Source organism: Rhopalosiphum maidis, chromosome 2, assembly GCF_003676215.2.
Source record: "Rhopalosiphum maidis isolate BTI-1 chromosome 2, ASM367621v3, whole genome shotgun sequence".
Classification (NCBI taxonomy): domain Eukaryota; kingdom Metazoa; phylum Arthropoda; class Insecta; order Hemiptera; family Aphididae; genus Rhopalosiphum; species Rhopalosiphum maidis.
Genome location: NC_040878.1, coordinates 15670241 through 15686896, shown reverse-complemented (window position 1 = coordinate 15686896; position 16656 = coordinate 15670241). Strand labels below are relative to the sequence as shown.

At 34.9% G+C, this 16656-nt stretch overlaps 1 protein-coding gene across 1 annotated transcript in view; it reads right to left on the bottom strand.

Moving 5' to 3' along the window:
- The window catches only part of LOC113550880 (homeobox protein abdominal-A homolog), a 32161-nt gene extending 16015 nt beyond the window's left edge, over window positions 1-16146 (bottom strand). The window contains exons 1-2 of the mRNA XM_026952823.1: window positions 14815-16146; window positions 9999-10031 (exon numbers count right to left, since the gene is read on the bottom strand). Of these exons, the coding sequence (XP_026808624.1) occupies window positions 9999-10031; window positions 14815-15442 (661 nt within the window). The 5' untranslated portion in view covers window positions 15443-16146. The remainder of the gene's footprint in view (window positions 1-9998; window positions 10032-14814) is intronic.
- Between the last annotated feature and the right edge of the window lie 510 nt (window positions 16147-16656).

Here is a 16656-nt window from a genome sequence, read left to right as displayed (position 1 = left end):
CCTGGACTGTTGCAAGTGTTTTTGAACATTATTTCGTTTCGACATGACAGGCGGGCAGTAAAATCGCTAACTCTCGCTGCACCTTCCATTCGCGTGTGCATAAACAATACGATTTTGGGGGCACACGCGCGCCGGAGCTAAGAAGTAGGTTGTGTACACAAACTTAACACAGTTTTTAACGATAAGGAGAAATGGATCACCCAGAAAAAGAGGGTATAGCTATAGCTAATAGTATATTAATTATCAGTCATTAAACCACACACGCACATACTGCTACTACCTGCATATAGCAATCGTATGGCGCGATCAGCGAATAAAATATTTAGAAACCAGGGAGGGCGCGGTATAGACTTTAAAAATATAGAGCCGTCGGGTGATTTTGAAATACAAGATCGTTGAAACGGTTTTTGAAAACGATTTCTGGTAGACTAATAAGAGATTTACCGTACACGCAACATTTAAATATATGTATTGGATACATATTATACACATAATTAACATAATAATTACGCGCTAATATACAAGAAAAAAAATTTTAAAAATAAATCGCTGTTTTTACTTGCATCAAAATAGATGTTAAAGGTATACAGACTTTTGATAAAATAGATATACTTTGAATACTTCAAATATCTATACAGAATATAAAAGCATCACACTGTGTGAATCAGCAGTAAGATATAATCGGTTCTCTATGTTAATAAACGGACATGCACACACCCACACACACAAAATTACTAGACATATTAACTTCAATTGTCGTACATAAACGTTTAGAATATAATACAACTAAATATAATATGTGTATAACGTGTTTTATTGAAGCTGATGATTCTAATATTGGCCATGAAAAACAATTGTAAATTGATATAGTATAGTCAAACTATACCTTGGGTATCTATTATATTACTTCCATACAAATGGAACGAGCACGTGATTAACCATTAGCACGCAACATGTACGATATAAATGTAAATAATTAAAACGCGTTTGATCTCTCCTCCTCGACATATCGATCGACGTACCCACAAACTATATTTTTGCCATAGTAGCTACGTCTCGATTATAATATGTGTATTATATGCGCGTTCTTATTATAATAAGGTATGTTTTCGAACTATACAATATTATTATGATATTGCGCGATTTAGTGGTGAGTTTATCGAATAATATAATAGCGGTACATACATACGCTATTGAAGTGTGCAATATTAAAAATAGATGATTATATGTTTAACAACTGATATTTAAAAAAGGGTTAAATGTTAAAATATAACGGACCACACAATTTGAGATAATTCATTTTAATCAGTTATCATTAAACGTTATAACCCGTTATAATGTAATTATACGTGTGTTTTAACTTGTATAACTGCAATATTTGTAATTTAATCTGTGTTAATTGAATTGTGCGTTTATCAATATTTAAATTACACCGTTCTTTTCCAGTCTTTGATATTTCGCCGATATATTAGTCTATTAGTTTTATTTTATTTCTACATATACACGCCGGTATTCACTGAATCCACTTGTACCATAAAAACACATCGCAAAGTGGTCATTAAAATAATAATAATATCGATAATATATTAACATTCATATGACCTAAAATATTAGTAAAATGTATAATAAAATAAAGGAGTTTCGAAATTTTTGCCAATTGTCTTTGTTAATTCTCGCCAAGGTGAACCTGTTATTTATTAGAACCTTTTCAGACCATATTATATAGTTTTAACACTGGTATAAACCATACTTTTGTACTCTTGTCCTCTTTTTTTTTTTTTTTTTTTTTTTTTTTTTTTAGCAGCAATCAAAAAAAACTTCTCAGTCCTACGCACAAATATCGATTATAATAATTGATGTTGAATCGAGTACATAAACAACACGCCACTAACAGCCATTATCATGGCGCCAACATGTACAACTACGAACAAACGTCCGCATTGTTAGAACGGGAAAAAAATTAGACTAAACATAAATATGTTAAAATAATTGCCTCAAAATTAGAATGGAAATAAAAAAACACCAAAAACATAATTGTATTTTATTTTACAAAAATCGTAGCTTAATACTCGTGTAATATATTGCAGGAACAATATTTATTGAGATTAGAATAAAAATATAATATGTCATGAACGATCACGATTTATCTACAATATTATTTGGTATAATTATAAACGGAAAAAATAACATAGAATTCGAAAAATAGGTTTATTTATTCGACTTTGGATATTCGTTTCATAATTCATTGGTACATTTTGCAGCAGCGATATTTTTTCGATATCGATTTTGACCTTCCGTTTGTTCGCATCTCGTTATCAGCTGCACAAAATAATATGCTTATACGCGGTTTATACAACATCTCTGCAACGATTGTCGATAGAGATAAGCTAGTATGCTTATTCAGAAGGGACATCGTAAAAATCGGAGTTGTGAAAAAAACAAAAACAAATAATAATAGCAAATTCAAACAAATTTCATTTTAAAAACAGAGTTACATTTGCATTGACAAACTATTTTGAACTACAAGTTATAAGATTTATTAATAAAAAAAGTACATCGTTTTTAGATATACCTATATAATAATACAAAACATGGGGTAGTCGTACGTAACATTACATAAAATATCGTTTAGGTAATCTATACACAATAATTGAATAATTGTACAATTTCCTTTCTACGCAGTATTACTAAAATTATTTTATTCCAACACATGATATACATATTTATTATTTTGCATATAATATATAATACGAAAATACGGATAGCACCCGATTATCCACAAAGTATATATTATGTATAATAATATTATTCTACGAGTAGTAACAATAATAGCGCAATGATATAAAATAAGACGACGTTCAATTTTATTAATCGTAAAAACGAATACTAAGGAAACTCAACAACCCAAGGATTAATGATAATAAATCGTAAAAAACTACCGTTGTTAGAAAAGTCAATACAGAGCCATTATCCTACACAATTAGTATTTTTTTCCTGTTTAAAAGGACAACACTGACACTGTGAAACCGTTATTTAAATAAAAAGGCTCTAGAGATTATTCTAGACTAACGACGGCTAGTTTTAAACGATTCTACTCTAAAATCACTACCTTTCTAATTTTGTTACAGAAATTTATGAATTTTGGAGCAAATTTTTTTATTTATATTTAAAATATAAATAGTTTGAACAATAACGTATTTATTTTCCTTTAGAATGAGACATCCTTTTTTTAAAATTAATACCTAAACTTGATTATGACAAAACTTTTTGGTACTAATAAATGGTATTTCAACCTTTTCTTCAAAAACTATAAGTTTGATTTTTAGTTTTAAATAAATTATTATTATGAATTAAAGCATAATGCTTGTTATTTTGTGTTATTTTTTATTAATTAGTACTTTTAATAATTTAAATAATTCTTATCTAGAGAATGATTTTGATTTGTTAAAGCTACTTTTTGTTCTTTTGACTGATAAAATTGTCATTGTATACAATAATCATTTCAAGCTATTTATTCAAGATGAAAAATTGAGGCTAGCAAAATACTTATGTTTTTCTAACATAATTTGTATTTAAATTTTTTTTAATACAAAGAAAAAGTGTACAAATCGTCTCAATTCTATTTATTCTATTTTAAATTTTAATGTATTGTTAAGCTAAGGTAACAAAAACCTAAGTGTTTATATAATTGACCAATTTACTAAAGAAACTAAAAACGTGAACATCAGAGCATATAAATTTTCTATTATGCACTCGAAGACGAAGACAACAAAATAAAGTCGAGACGTTTTTTTAAAAAAAATTACAATGAAAATAAAAACTTATTAGTTTTTAGGTTAGGTTAGATAACGTATTAGTTACATATCATACATATATATCATGATCACTAAAGTGACGTTTCCTCAAAATCATTTATCAGAAATCGGATATCGGATGAATAATATTATGCTTATACTCATCGTATAGTTGCTGAGTGCTGATAACTAGGTATATGTATCTAAATTAGATAATAGTAGAAGCGGACGAACTGTAATAATTAATATTAAATCAAGAATAATCCATCATAAATGTTGTAATATTGAAGTCAAACACCAAGCCGTTTAAAAGTGAATTTAGATTAAAATAATATGCGTTCGGCTGTCGCGCATCGACGACGTCGCGCGTCGATAACAATTCAGTATTCACAACAATATATCCGGCTGATTATTAATTTGCCTACCGTTTAATTGTATACACTAGAATGTATGATACTTTCTAGTGTATACGAAATTACCATATTATTGTGTTTAACGAAACAGAGATAGCGAATGTAATTTGTTTAATTAATATTATTATACACGGATATGGTAGGCACCGCCTCCGTCGTAATGATACCCAACCCCGGTAAATAATTCACACGCGGATTTACCTACCTATCTTAACGCGTTCACTACGACGTGTATCCGGAATAAACACACACACCATATTATTAATATTATATTATATCCAACAGTCGTATATAGCATTATATTATTGCGTACGGTTGCAGTTGCGACCTACCTCAACGCGTATTACTGTACTGTTATCGTGTAATATATAATTATGTTTATGATATTATACGAATAAACGTTTTTTTTTTCTCGTTATAATAATATTGCGATTTACAAACGCACACGCACACAGAACAACGAGCACGCGTTTAATAATAAGTTATATTATTATTATTACGCATGTCGTCCGCCCGCCAATGCCTATATTATTATAATGCACCTGACCATCTGCACACAAAGAAATGTTATTCTTGACAAAAATTTAAAGTACAACCATGATTTTTTTTTTATATATAAAAAACGAATAGAACACATTTATAATAAATACATCAATGTATGTACGTTGAATAAATAATACGTAAACGGGATTTGTAGCCATCTCAACACATTTCATTTCCTTACTACTCTCGACCACTATAATTATAGTCCAACTACTCGATAGCTGTACACACTGTAGCAGTGCAGCTGCATTCCTGTAAAATACATTTCTCGACGCCCGACAACGGCTGATTTTTTCTCAGTCGTCGCCGAAGAGGTTTCTTCTTTTCGATACGTGTGCGCGTCTATTTATGTTTTAAAAAAAAATGCGCACAAATATATACTATAATACATACAACACAATAAAACACGTATTACAATAACAAGAAGCGACCCGTCCGTCCATATATAATATGTGTATGTATAATAAACATGCCACCATTGTCCACGGGTTGTTTTTTCCCTCTTGTGCCGCCGCTCCTCCGATTAAACACAACGACCATTATTATTATTCATCTTGGATACTCGTTTTTTCCCCTTTTTTTTACACGCACGCATATATCTTTTTATCCGCGTCTACTAAATAATACGTGTACACATGTGTGTGCCGCCATCATAACGATAAACCGGATCGACCCGAAGACTTGCGTGCGGTCTCACCGAGCGATGTCACGGAACGGGTTATTATACTTATGATAATATACGCGTCTCCTCTTGCCTCCTCCCCTCACTCAACCGCCATCAGGAAAAAACGGCTGTATGAATAACGATGTCCATAATCAGGTGGGAAATGTGAAAATTCCAACCAAATCGGTATCACCGTAACGGAATCAGCCTCCAAAATATTAGTAATTCATATAGTAATTTATATGGACTATTTTTAATTTTATCACATAAAAGTTAACAAGAATTTAAGATTAACTAAATCTAATATAAAATTAGAATGAAAAATCACTATTCAAGAGACTTAGAATCTATTAATTATATGTACTGTAAATAATTAATGAACGGATTTTGAAAAAAAGTATTTAGAATAAAATTATTATTGTATATTTCTTAAAGTATTAATATTTAATAGTTTTAGCATAGCGCACACATCCCGTAAAACAATATTATTTATTTTTGTTTTAGATAAAATATAATTTCTCTCGAAATATTGAATCGAACTAACGGTCAAGTGGTAGCTAATTAATAGGTAGTGTGGACAATATCAAACAATATTATATTGAATATCACGTAGCTGGTTATTTTAAAAATACCGGGAAAATTTTAGACTAATCAGTACTAATTTTAAACGTCTGTGGCACTCTACAAACGATGCCGCCAATGCGTTCGGCTGGACGATTTTCCGAATAACGCTCAAGCGAGATGAGAATAAACTAATCACTGTATATAATTCTATCAACTGCAGATAGCGAAACAATGACACATCGTAATTATGTCTACTTAACAATTGGAACTATAGTCGTCGGGCGATAATATTTACGTGTGTTTACTATATTTAAAAACGTACGATAATAAGGCACAGTATCGGTGTAAGCACCATCACTAGACTCAATCATCACGGTCGAAAGTGCAGCAACGAAAATCGGCGTTATTACCCCGAATGGCCGGAATACCAATATAACCTGTCAATTTTCCGACCGTTTTTACGAGGCCAACCCAACGATAAACCGACAGCAGCACACCACATAATAATAATATAACTTCAAACGTCTATTATGGCCGACTTTGAAATATTAGAATAGTCGATAGTCGGTACTGCGGCGCGCGCGTTGGTTCAATTTAGTTAATTTAAAGTGACTGCTCACTCACACTCACTCTCTCAAGAATTGTCGACTTCTCTCGCTATTGGATATTATTATACAGAGGACATAATAATAAATAATAATTACAAATGTCTCAGAACTACTGAAAAAACGACCATAACACACTTAACAATTTACACCACCATAGCACCATAATAGGGTTGTGCTCGAAGATTACTCACCGCCCTAACATACTAAGTAGTAAGTTATCCGCCCCTCTTCGACACGTTACCACGTCACTTTTTAGTTGGCCTGTCCCGTCATCGGGGCTGCTGCTGTTGAATGTCTTTGACACGTCTATTATTATAATTGTTCAACGAATACACAATTATAATATATTTTTATGTTATTATTATTGTTATAACCACAACGCCTTTGTTTGGAGCAGCTACCCCCGCGCCTTTCGAGACGACGGCTCATATAATGTAATAAAAACAAATCGCAACAATGGCAGAAATAGCGCCACCGGTTAATAAGTTATGTACGTATTGCGCTACCACGTTCACACGAGTCTACAATATCTCCCAACATCCCATCACTACAAAAACGTTATTTATTTTCAGTTCAGTTTTTAATTTTATGAGTTCGCGATTGATAGTATATTTTTTTTAATCGTATCTAGACAACTTTTATTATAAGAAAAAACTATTTCAAGAATACGAATAGCGGTTAACATGCAACTAAAGGTTACCGATGTAGTGGTTAGCGTGTAATATTTTAGGTGAAAAAAACACAAGTAATATTATAATATTTTATTCGATATCGAAAAGTGGAAACTTCGACAATCGAGTTGTTAGTTGCTAGTTGTTACTATTGTATACACGATATTTGAGCACCAATCAAGATAGTTGGATGCTGTTTTTTTCATAATAAATTACAAGCTTATGACTAATCCAACACATCGTTAATTTTTTAAAAATAATTTCGACGGAATAATTCAAATATAATATGACTACCGTGTATATGAAAAAAACACAATTTTACCAGTTTAATATAATTAATACGCATTATCCCGACACCAACTGTCGTCGAAATGCATATAAAATAAAATATATACAACATTATACACCACGAAGACCTTGAAACGTGTAATATTGGCGTGCGTGAAGTAAATTAATTTACAAACATTATCGACGACAATATTATTGTCTTCTTAAATTACGACTCGTGCATGATATCGGTATCTACCGGCTACCACTGAAATAACGAACAGTCGCCACTGAGACTATTGTTTTCAACGCATTACTGGTGGACAATAAAAAAATCATGAACGTTCGTCGTCAAGACATTGTTGTTCGTGTCTTCGGGCTACGCGAGCCACGAGAGAGGAAATGACGGGTCTATTAAAATAATAGATACATAATACCTCTACCACTTACACCGCAGCCAAGCAGGCGCATTCTCGGATTATAAAATATTTAACTGTTTGACATAACGGATATAATACTACAATAGGGTGAGCATACATAAATATTCTAATATTCCGTCGTTTCTAAATCATTATCCCGTTTTGGGTGAAACCATGTATAAATAACAATAGGTGACGCGAGCAATAGTAAGTCGGTACAACTTTCGAATAAAAATAATAATAAATTGTCCAGGATTAAAAAAGTGCGTTTCCTTCCGAGAACGGCCGCGGCGTTGTCGTTTTCTCCCCAGTCCGTCAGAATTGGGAAAAAATTCTATCCGAACGCGACGAATAACGATAGCGATATTATTAACGTCGTAAATAAGCACATAATGGGTATCACAAAATATTCTATTATTATATTAAGAGGCGTAGAAGAGCATGGGAGAAGAGTCTAGCAGCGTCGGCGGCGATCGCGACGCGTGTAAAATACATTTCCGAACGGAAACATTTACAGTTTGCATACATATAGCACGCGGTTATTATAATAATAATAGTATGTTATATACCTACGATAATGGGTTAGACGGCGGTGTAAATTGATACATTTATTGTTATTTTATTCACTAGGACCGACGGCGTGTGCACCTCTATACACAATAAAATAGGTACCAACCGACATATCATTACTACTAAACGTATCGGTCGGCTAGGATGCGTCCCACGCGCGTTGACAACGCGCGGCGTTATGGCGGCGCGCGGACTTACAATAATAACATTATATTATTATACGCTTATCGCGACGTGCCTATACGATAAAATGATAAATACCCCTACGAGCGAAAAGTGTACGTATAATATCATAGCGTACATTACGGTATGCTAATGAGCGGATGGTGTCTATAGATCCAAACCCACCACCACCACTCCCCTCTACACTTCCGATCGGGACGATGGATCGTCGCGCCATGATGGACGCTATAGTCAAGCGCGATTTGCATAAAACTCGGACGAAGAGGATTACACACGCGTACGGTTTTTTTTCACGCGATATGAATAGGATTTTCATCGTTTCTTCGCGTTGCACCATCTGCACGGACGCGCGCCCACGGTCCGTTTATTTATTTATTCTTTTAACTCGCGTTTATTATAGTATTATTAATCCGCTCGTATTATCGTTACGATATAATATTACATGTATACCTACGTTCCGGGCGTCGCCATTGGTAAATACCTCCGCCGCCACCGCCACTGGTGTATATATTAGGTATATATAAAGGTATGTATTATATTATAATGATATGATGTGTACACGACGCGCATGTACGCGACGAGTTATGAAAATAATATGTTATATTAAAATGGCGGGGAGTCGGGGATATACCTGAAAAAGGGGTGAAATTATCTCACGCCGACAAAAAAAAAGGGTAATGAGGAGTCAGCCCCGTCCGCACGACGGTAGGCTGTACAATACACAAACAACGTGCAAGCACACACACACACATACAAGACGATAAATCATAATTTATACCACTAGAAATGCGACGGAGAAATAATAATGAGAAAAGGAGAGTAGAGGGATAGTAGTAGTGATATATGCTTATATATATATATATATATACCACGCTGTTATAACGTTTATTGTTGTCCAATAAAAACCTATTAACTGGCCGGCCCGCGAGTGTGTGCCCATAAAAATATTTAATGTAACCCGTGTGCGACGGCTCTGATGCGGCTGCGTGCACGTGTTACGCGCAGAGAGGTAGCTTTTCGAGTAGACACTCGTATACAGAGTATGCAAACGAGAGAAAACCGCGTCGGTACCGGTACGAAGATGAAAATTACACGAACATCCCGGTGTTGGTATATATTGGGGGGGGGGGGGCGGAAAATACAATCGCCGTAATATATTAACAGTTTATAGACTGTTTAGTGGGAGGCGATTGTAAAATCGTTTTATCGACTATAGTATAAGATTAACGACAATAATAATATAGCTAATAGTTAGTACGTGTAAACTTAGATGAATGAATAAATAACGTGTTTGGTACTCACCACAAACAACTCTGTCGAACGGACTCATCCAATCTGAAACAAAAAAAACAAGAAAACGTTTTAAAGTCACATTACGAACATAATATCATGATATTAGTTGTACGTATACACATATTATATTATTATTTCGTACACGCGTTTGTAGGGAGAGCTCGATAGACTTTTAAAGTTTTTTTCCTAAAAAATATAGTTAAAACTACGGTTTATTACGACGAATTATATCCTAATAAAAAGACCGTAGATATTAGTCTATACAATAATTTCACATTAAAAATCAAAATCGCGGGGAAGACACGAAAAAGCTTTTGTGTGTATTATCGTTGATTATTCTGTCGACTCAGCGTGTAAATCAATAAATATAATATATAAATTGCGTTTTATCGCATCTATTATTGACAGTTTTTTTTTATTTATTTATTTTTAATTGACAAACAGTCTCGTGTGACTGTGGTCGCGGCGCTAACGGAGTGCATGAAAATTTAAATATTATTTATACATTTTTAATATGCTAATTATTGTGTGGATTTTATTGATCATCAAACGAGTTAGAATTGTCTACACTACGAGTGAAGTATCGACTATACTCGGATAGTAAACAACATTGTACGTCATAATAATAGTGACCTTTGGGACTTTCTATACACATTTTCACTCGATGAAAATCTGAACAACAATCTATAATAATATACCGAGTTTAGTAAATAATATGACTATTATAACCGTTTATCAATCATAAATCATAATACATAACTAATACCTTTATTGATTACAAAAAACTGTTTTAAACGGAAAAGAGCGACAGATTGTTTGTAAATCGCTACCGCACATAAGTAGTTTTTAGTCGCTTTGTATTTTTAAAATATCATCGATATCACCATGTTCGTTAAACTTGTACATAAATCATTTGTTATGTGTGCAATCGGTATCGTCTTGGCGCCCCGGTGCAAGTGGAAATGCGATTGCTACCATGCTATTCCAAATAGCGATGAAGCGAGTGATGGAGGGTAAAAACCCTATGTGAAAGAATTGCCCACGAGGGTAAAGCTACTCCCCAACTATACGCCATTGCAAGGTTCAGCGGTTCAAGGTATAATATGGTATCTGGTCAGCGCACCCTTTCAGATACTTCTAAATAGTATGCGTCGTTAAGTGTTCAGAAAATTGGACAAACCGTTAGTACTTGTTCCTATTTGACTACCACCGTATCCACCGGTCGGCGACGAATTCGAAAGGTGTTCAAAAGATCAATTGGCGGGACGCTAAATTATTTTTCTAGTTAGTGCCAAAATTCGGCGTGCGCTCGAACCGGTTTTGGCGGCTAAATGATCTTCTCAGAGGTATCATATTATAAGCGATGGGCCGTACCCGCCCGCCTACTAGTGCCTGCTCGTAGTCTATTGTTCAATAATTATGCAAATGGCCGTCCATCGAGTACACGCACCAACAGACGCACAAGAGGTGAACTAAAATATAATACATTTTTTTTTTAATATTCGTGGGTTCACGTGCACGCCAAAAATATTTTTAACAAACGATTGTCGATCACATAAACGAATAAACGACGTCTAAAACAACATATATCAGTCGCGGATTACTATTAGCTATCTGTGTGTCTACCTATTTATGTAAACTATCGTTAGAAATGATATACGACTATTCATTGATTTATATTAAAGATCGTATATAAAATTGATTATGATGGATTCACGCTGCGGTAACTATACAATAGTCATAAGCGAATTTATGAACGCTCTTTCATACGGTCGATGAGTAACTACTAATTAGTTATTGAAGTTATTCTGAAGATTGCAACAAGCTCAAGCTAATCCTGTATAAATTCACATGACGCGCTAAGTCCCCCACTAGAGCCATGACCGACCACCCACAGATAAATTCATAATTTATAAATCATTGGTTTTGATAACATTTTATTTTTAAAATTGGACAGCCAACGTGGGTATATTTTAAAATATCTACCGTTTGGTATCTATATACGATTTCATTGTTACGTCGAAGCACAAAATTCGCAAAATTATAAAACCAATCTAAAGAGATATTATTAGATTGCTATATAATGATATCATTGACAATTCAAGATATATAATGAAAAATGAATTGTACAGTCGTTTTGTACATAAATAGTTTTCCTTATTTAATTTCCATGTCAGTATTTATTAGAAATTCGTGCAAGACCCTCAATATACCGTATTCATTCGTTCTGCATAAATATACTATATTTTTATCTAAATTAACAGATTTTGTCATTTCAGTACCAATATGAACATTTAAATTCGCAATAAATGTTTGTATCCACGATTGGTGGTCGCTATTTTATGTTTGTTTCCTCGATATTATAATTTATAGTTGTAACTATAGAACTACATCGACTGCAGTATAGTTTCTCGTGTATGTACAGTTTTTTTAGCTTTAATTTAGATATTATAAAATTGATATATCATTATTATTTTATCACATGATTTGTATATTTAAATCTTCACCATACGCCTGCACAGATGTGTGTAAAGCGTATTATTGATCTGATTAATTGTAATTATTTATTATTAATATGAATTTAACGTAACTAATTATCAAAATAAAATTAACAATAATATCATCTAAAACGAACAGTATTAAATAAAAATTTGGTTTAGTTAAAAATCTTTGATTTCTATATTAAAATCTATGACCTATTCAACAAAAAGTAAAAATAAAAGTATTAAGACTATTATTATGTCTATAGATATGAATAATACAATAGGTTAGGTTTAATTATTAATTACTAATTAAACAATATTCACGGTAATTCAAATATTTTTAATTAAATTTATCACGAAACACGAGTACATGTAGACAAGACATATGGTATTTTTGTTTAGTGTAGGTATTTATAATATGAACTATATTTAAACCTTATTAAACTATTGGTCAAATAATTTTAAGAATTGTAGTAATTAATTTCACAAAATTAGGTTTCGAACGGCTATTATTTTTTTTTTTCGTAAACAAATGTAGAAACAAAAACTTGAAAACATGCAATATAAAATATGACCTAACACTATTAAAATAAATATTATTTAAACATTCCGGTCAATTAATTTAAATATGCGATGAAATAATAGTCTAATAAAATAATACCAAGTTTGTGTGGGTAGTAAATAATAGGCGGTTTGTCTTAGAATTAGATGCGGGTGCGTAGCGTACGTAATGGATAGTATAAGATTTAGGCAATAATAAATTGGTTGAATTCCAAGAAAATATGCACATAATTCAAGTAAATTATTTATAAAATGCCATCAACACATACACACAACTTATTGGCACTAGTTGAATTTTATGTATTTGCAAATTTTTTTTGGCAAATATCGACTAAACGTTAGGTATGAAGATTATTATTTAACTTAATAGTCAATTTTTTGATAGAGTAGGTTACTCAGATATACGATACACAGTTTTGGTACAAAATGCAAACTTTGTTTACCTTTTTATACTTACTACAAAAAAAGATAATTAAAAATATTTTAAACACTTTTATTGTCTTTGTAATGATTAAATAAATAATTTGTTTGATAGTGTTTAATTTAATAAAATATGTATATACATTACACTATAATTAATATTTAATTTATATTAGTATAAATATAACGGTAATTGCTGTACACATAATTAAGTTTATATGTTTATTGCTTATTTACATATAATTTATAGGGTAATTAAATTTTAATGGTCTTTACTTTATGATGGGGACATTAATATATTTAAATAATATTATTTGGTAGTGTAAATATATAAAATTGTTCATTTAATATAATTTCCGTAGTTTAAATAATAAATTAACTACCTAATGTAATGCAATCAAAATATGAAATATCACGTTCAATAAGAAAACATTTTGAACAAAAAAAAAGGATATATTTATTTAAACTGTTAAACGTCTATTATATAAGTACCTATTCCTACATATTATTATACAATATGAAGAATATTACTTAAGAAGCATGTGTTCTATTTAACCTAGTTTTATAAATATAAACACATACTTGAACTATCAACTTGAACACCATAATATAGTAAAAAATAATGAATTCATATGAATAATAATAGTTAGGTACATATACTTATGTTTACGGTTTTTTTAAAATGTTAAATTACATTATTTTACGTAGATACACATAATGTTGATATTTGATTTGAGCAACATATTAGTTATATCTACCACAGTGCCAAAACATAATTTTAGTTTATTACAGGCATCTAAGTATAACGATAGAACATTTAAAACAATTTATATAAATTAAAACAATACGTGTAATTAAGATATCGAACTATCCGATTATGCGTTTCATCACCACAAATCTAAATAATAAAGCTAGAAAAATAGTGTTGCAGATTAAACACGATTTTCTCGATGGCAATTAATCGGTTAGCGTATTACAGAGTCGCTGAAGCCATTAAAAGCCGAGTTTGGAATCGTAAAATTATACGCAACAGAAAGAAAAGCCTATTTTTTTTTTATACTCCAAAAAACAAAATACCTCATCAGGTTCATCATACGATAGAGTATTACTATGATACCTACGTTAACGTCTCTCTGTACCGTAAACCCTTACGCATTCGGGATTTCAGCATATAGGAAACTACGAATGGGGTCGGGCGGGGGAGTGTTTAAACACAAATCTACAGAACGGAGTATGGCCCTATATATATATATATGAAAATTTTACGCGCTCAACAGGTTTTCTACAGCGACAAACGGTGTAAAACACGGGACATAATTGGATAATTTTTCGGTAAGCGTTGAAAATAGTGATGCGCTTACCTGTAATGGACATCCACGGATACCGGGGTATGTCGGGCATGGGTTGCGGTCCGGGGGCGCCCGGCTGTCCGGCGCACGCGGTGTTGAGCGGGTCAGCGGCCACGGCGGACGCGGCGGCCGCTTGGTGATAGAACTGAGCGGCCGCGGCCATGGACGACACGGCGCCGGTCCCGCCAGCGCCGTTCTGGTTGTGGTGATGGTGCAAAGCGGCGTAGCTGTTGACCATCGTGTCGGCTGCAGACACGCCACCGACGCTCACGCCGCCGACGCCACCGCCGTACCGGCACGACGACGATGTCTTGTCCGCGGCGTCCTGGACGGCAGCGGCCAGGGCGGCCGAACCGGGCGACGTGAACGCCATGGAACCGGCGCCCGAGCCGAACTGCTGTTGGTGATGGTGGACGGCGTACGCGGGGTACATGCGGTTGGCGGCCGGCGAGACCAGCGACGACGTGGACGGCGGCGAGCCGCCCGCGCTGCTCGACGACGAGTTGTTGGGCGTCAAGCTGTAGTTGACGGCCGACGAGTCCAGCCCGCCGCCGGACGTGATGACGGGGTTCAAGAGCTGGTGGTGGTACTGTTGGTGGTACTTGGGCAGCATACTGTCGATGATGAACTTTGAACTCATGACGGGCGCGTAAGTTGCGACCGGGAACAGGATCGGTACACAGCGGTGCGATTATTGGTCGCACGTCCGTATAATGTCGTGTTGCGCACGGTTTTATAAAAACCAGTCCTTTTTTTTTTTTTTGAGGTCTTCAAAAATATTATGTATACGTGCGAGAGTCGGTCAACGCCACCGCATTATGCTGTCGTGACGCGGTTCGTGTATCGTCGTCGTTAAACCAAACGCACGGCGTTAAAATATTTAAAACGTACTTTGTCGACGTATTTTTATTCAGAGCCCGAAAATATCGCGGACGACTACACGCACACTGTACGGGCACTGCACGATCGACACGGCAATGCGTGTGGATATAAAAACCGCGGATCGACGAGAGTATACAGTATGAAAAAAAAAAAACGAACGGGACAATATTGCAGTATAATCGAAATAATATTTTCAAACCGTGTGTAATAGCGGCGGAAAAATAAAAAGAACCCGCGCGACGGCGGCGGCGACGCGATCACTGTCGACGGCGGCGGCCTTTGGCGATATAATATTATATGGCGGCGCGGGTAATTTCCCGAACGTTGAGCACTTGTTTGTGAGATCGTTTATGACCCGGGCGGCGCGCGGAGGGTATTGGCGTGGCCCAGTCGACCGTCGTCGTCTCGTCGCAGTCGTCGTCCGCGTCGCAGTCGTCGCGTTACCTCTCTCCGGACGCGCGCGCACACACTCTCACACACACACACGCGCGCGCACACGACCACACGGCAATACTTACACGGGCGCGCGCGCGCGCGAACCCGCGTGCACACGCGCAGCGGCGGCGGCGGCCGTGGTGGCCGGCTCTTGGAACGGGTGGGGTGTGGCGCGCGGGTCGGCGGCGTCGTCCCCGTCGCCGGAGACTTGTCCCCTCCGCGGCAACGGCCAATCCACGACCGCGCAGGTCTCGTGTGTGCAACGCCGCCGGCGACCGCGCACTCAAGCGGCATAAGACCGATCGTTTTTTTTACTTTTCCTTTTGGCCGCGCGCACGCGGGTCTATGATCGTCATCATAATAATTAACAATAATAGCACTTAATGTGTTAATAATAAATGATTTCCAACAATAATATAACATTATTTTTGTTATTATACGTCGCGGTTTGGATTTTTTATTTTCGCTCCGTTTGTAGTTGTTATGTTTTTCGCGTATAAATCGTAAATTTAGTACACTCGACTACTCGAGTACTCG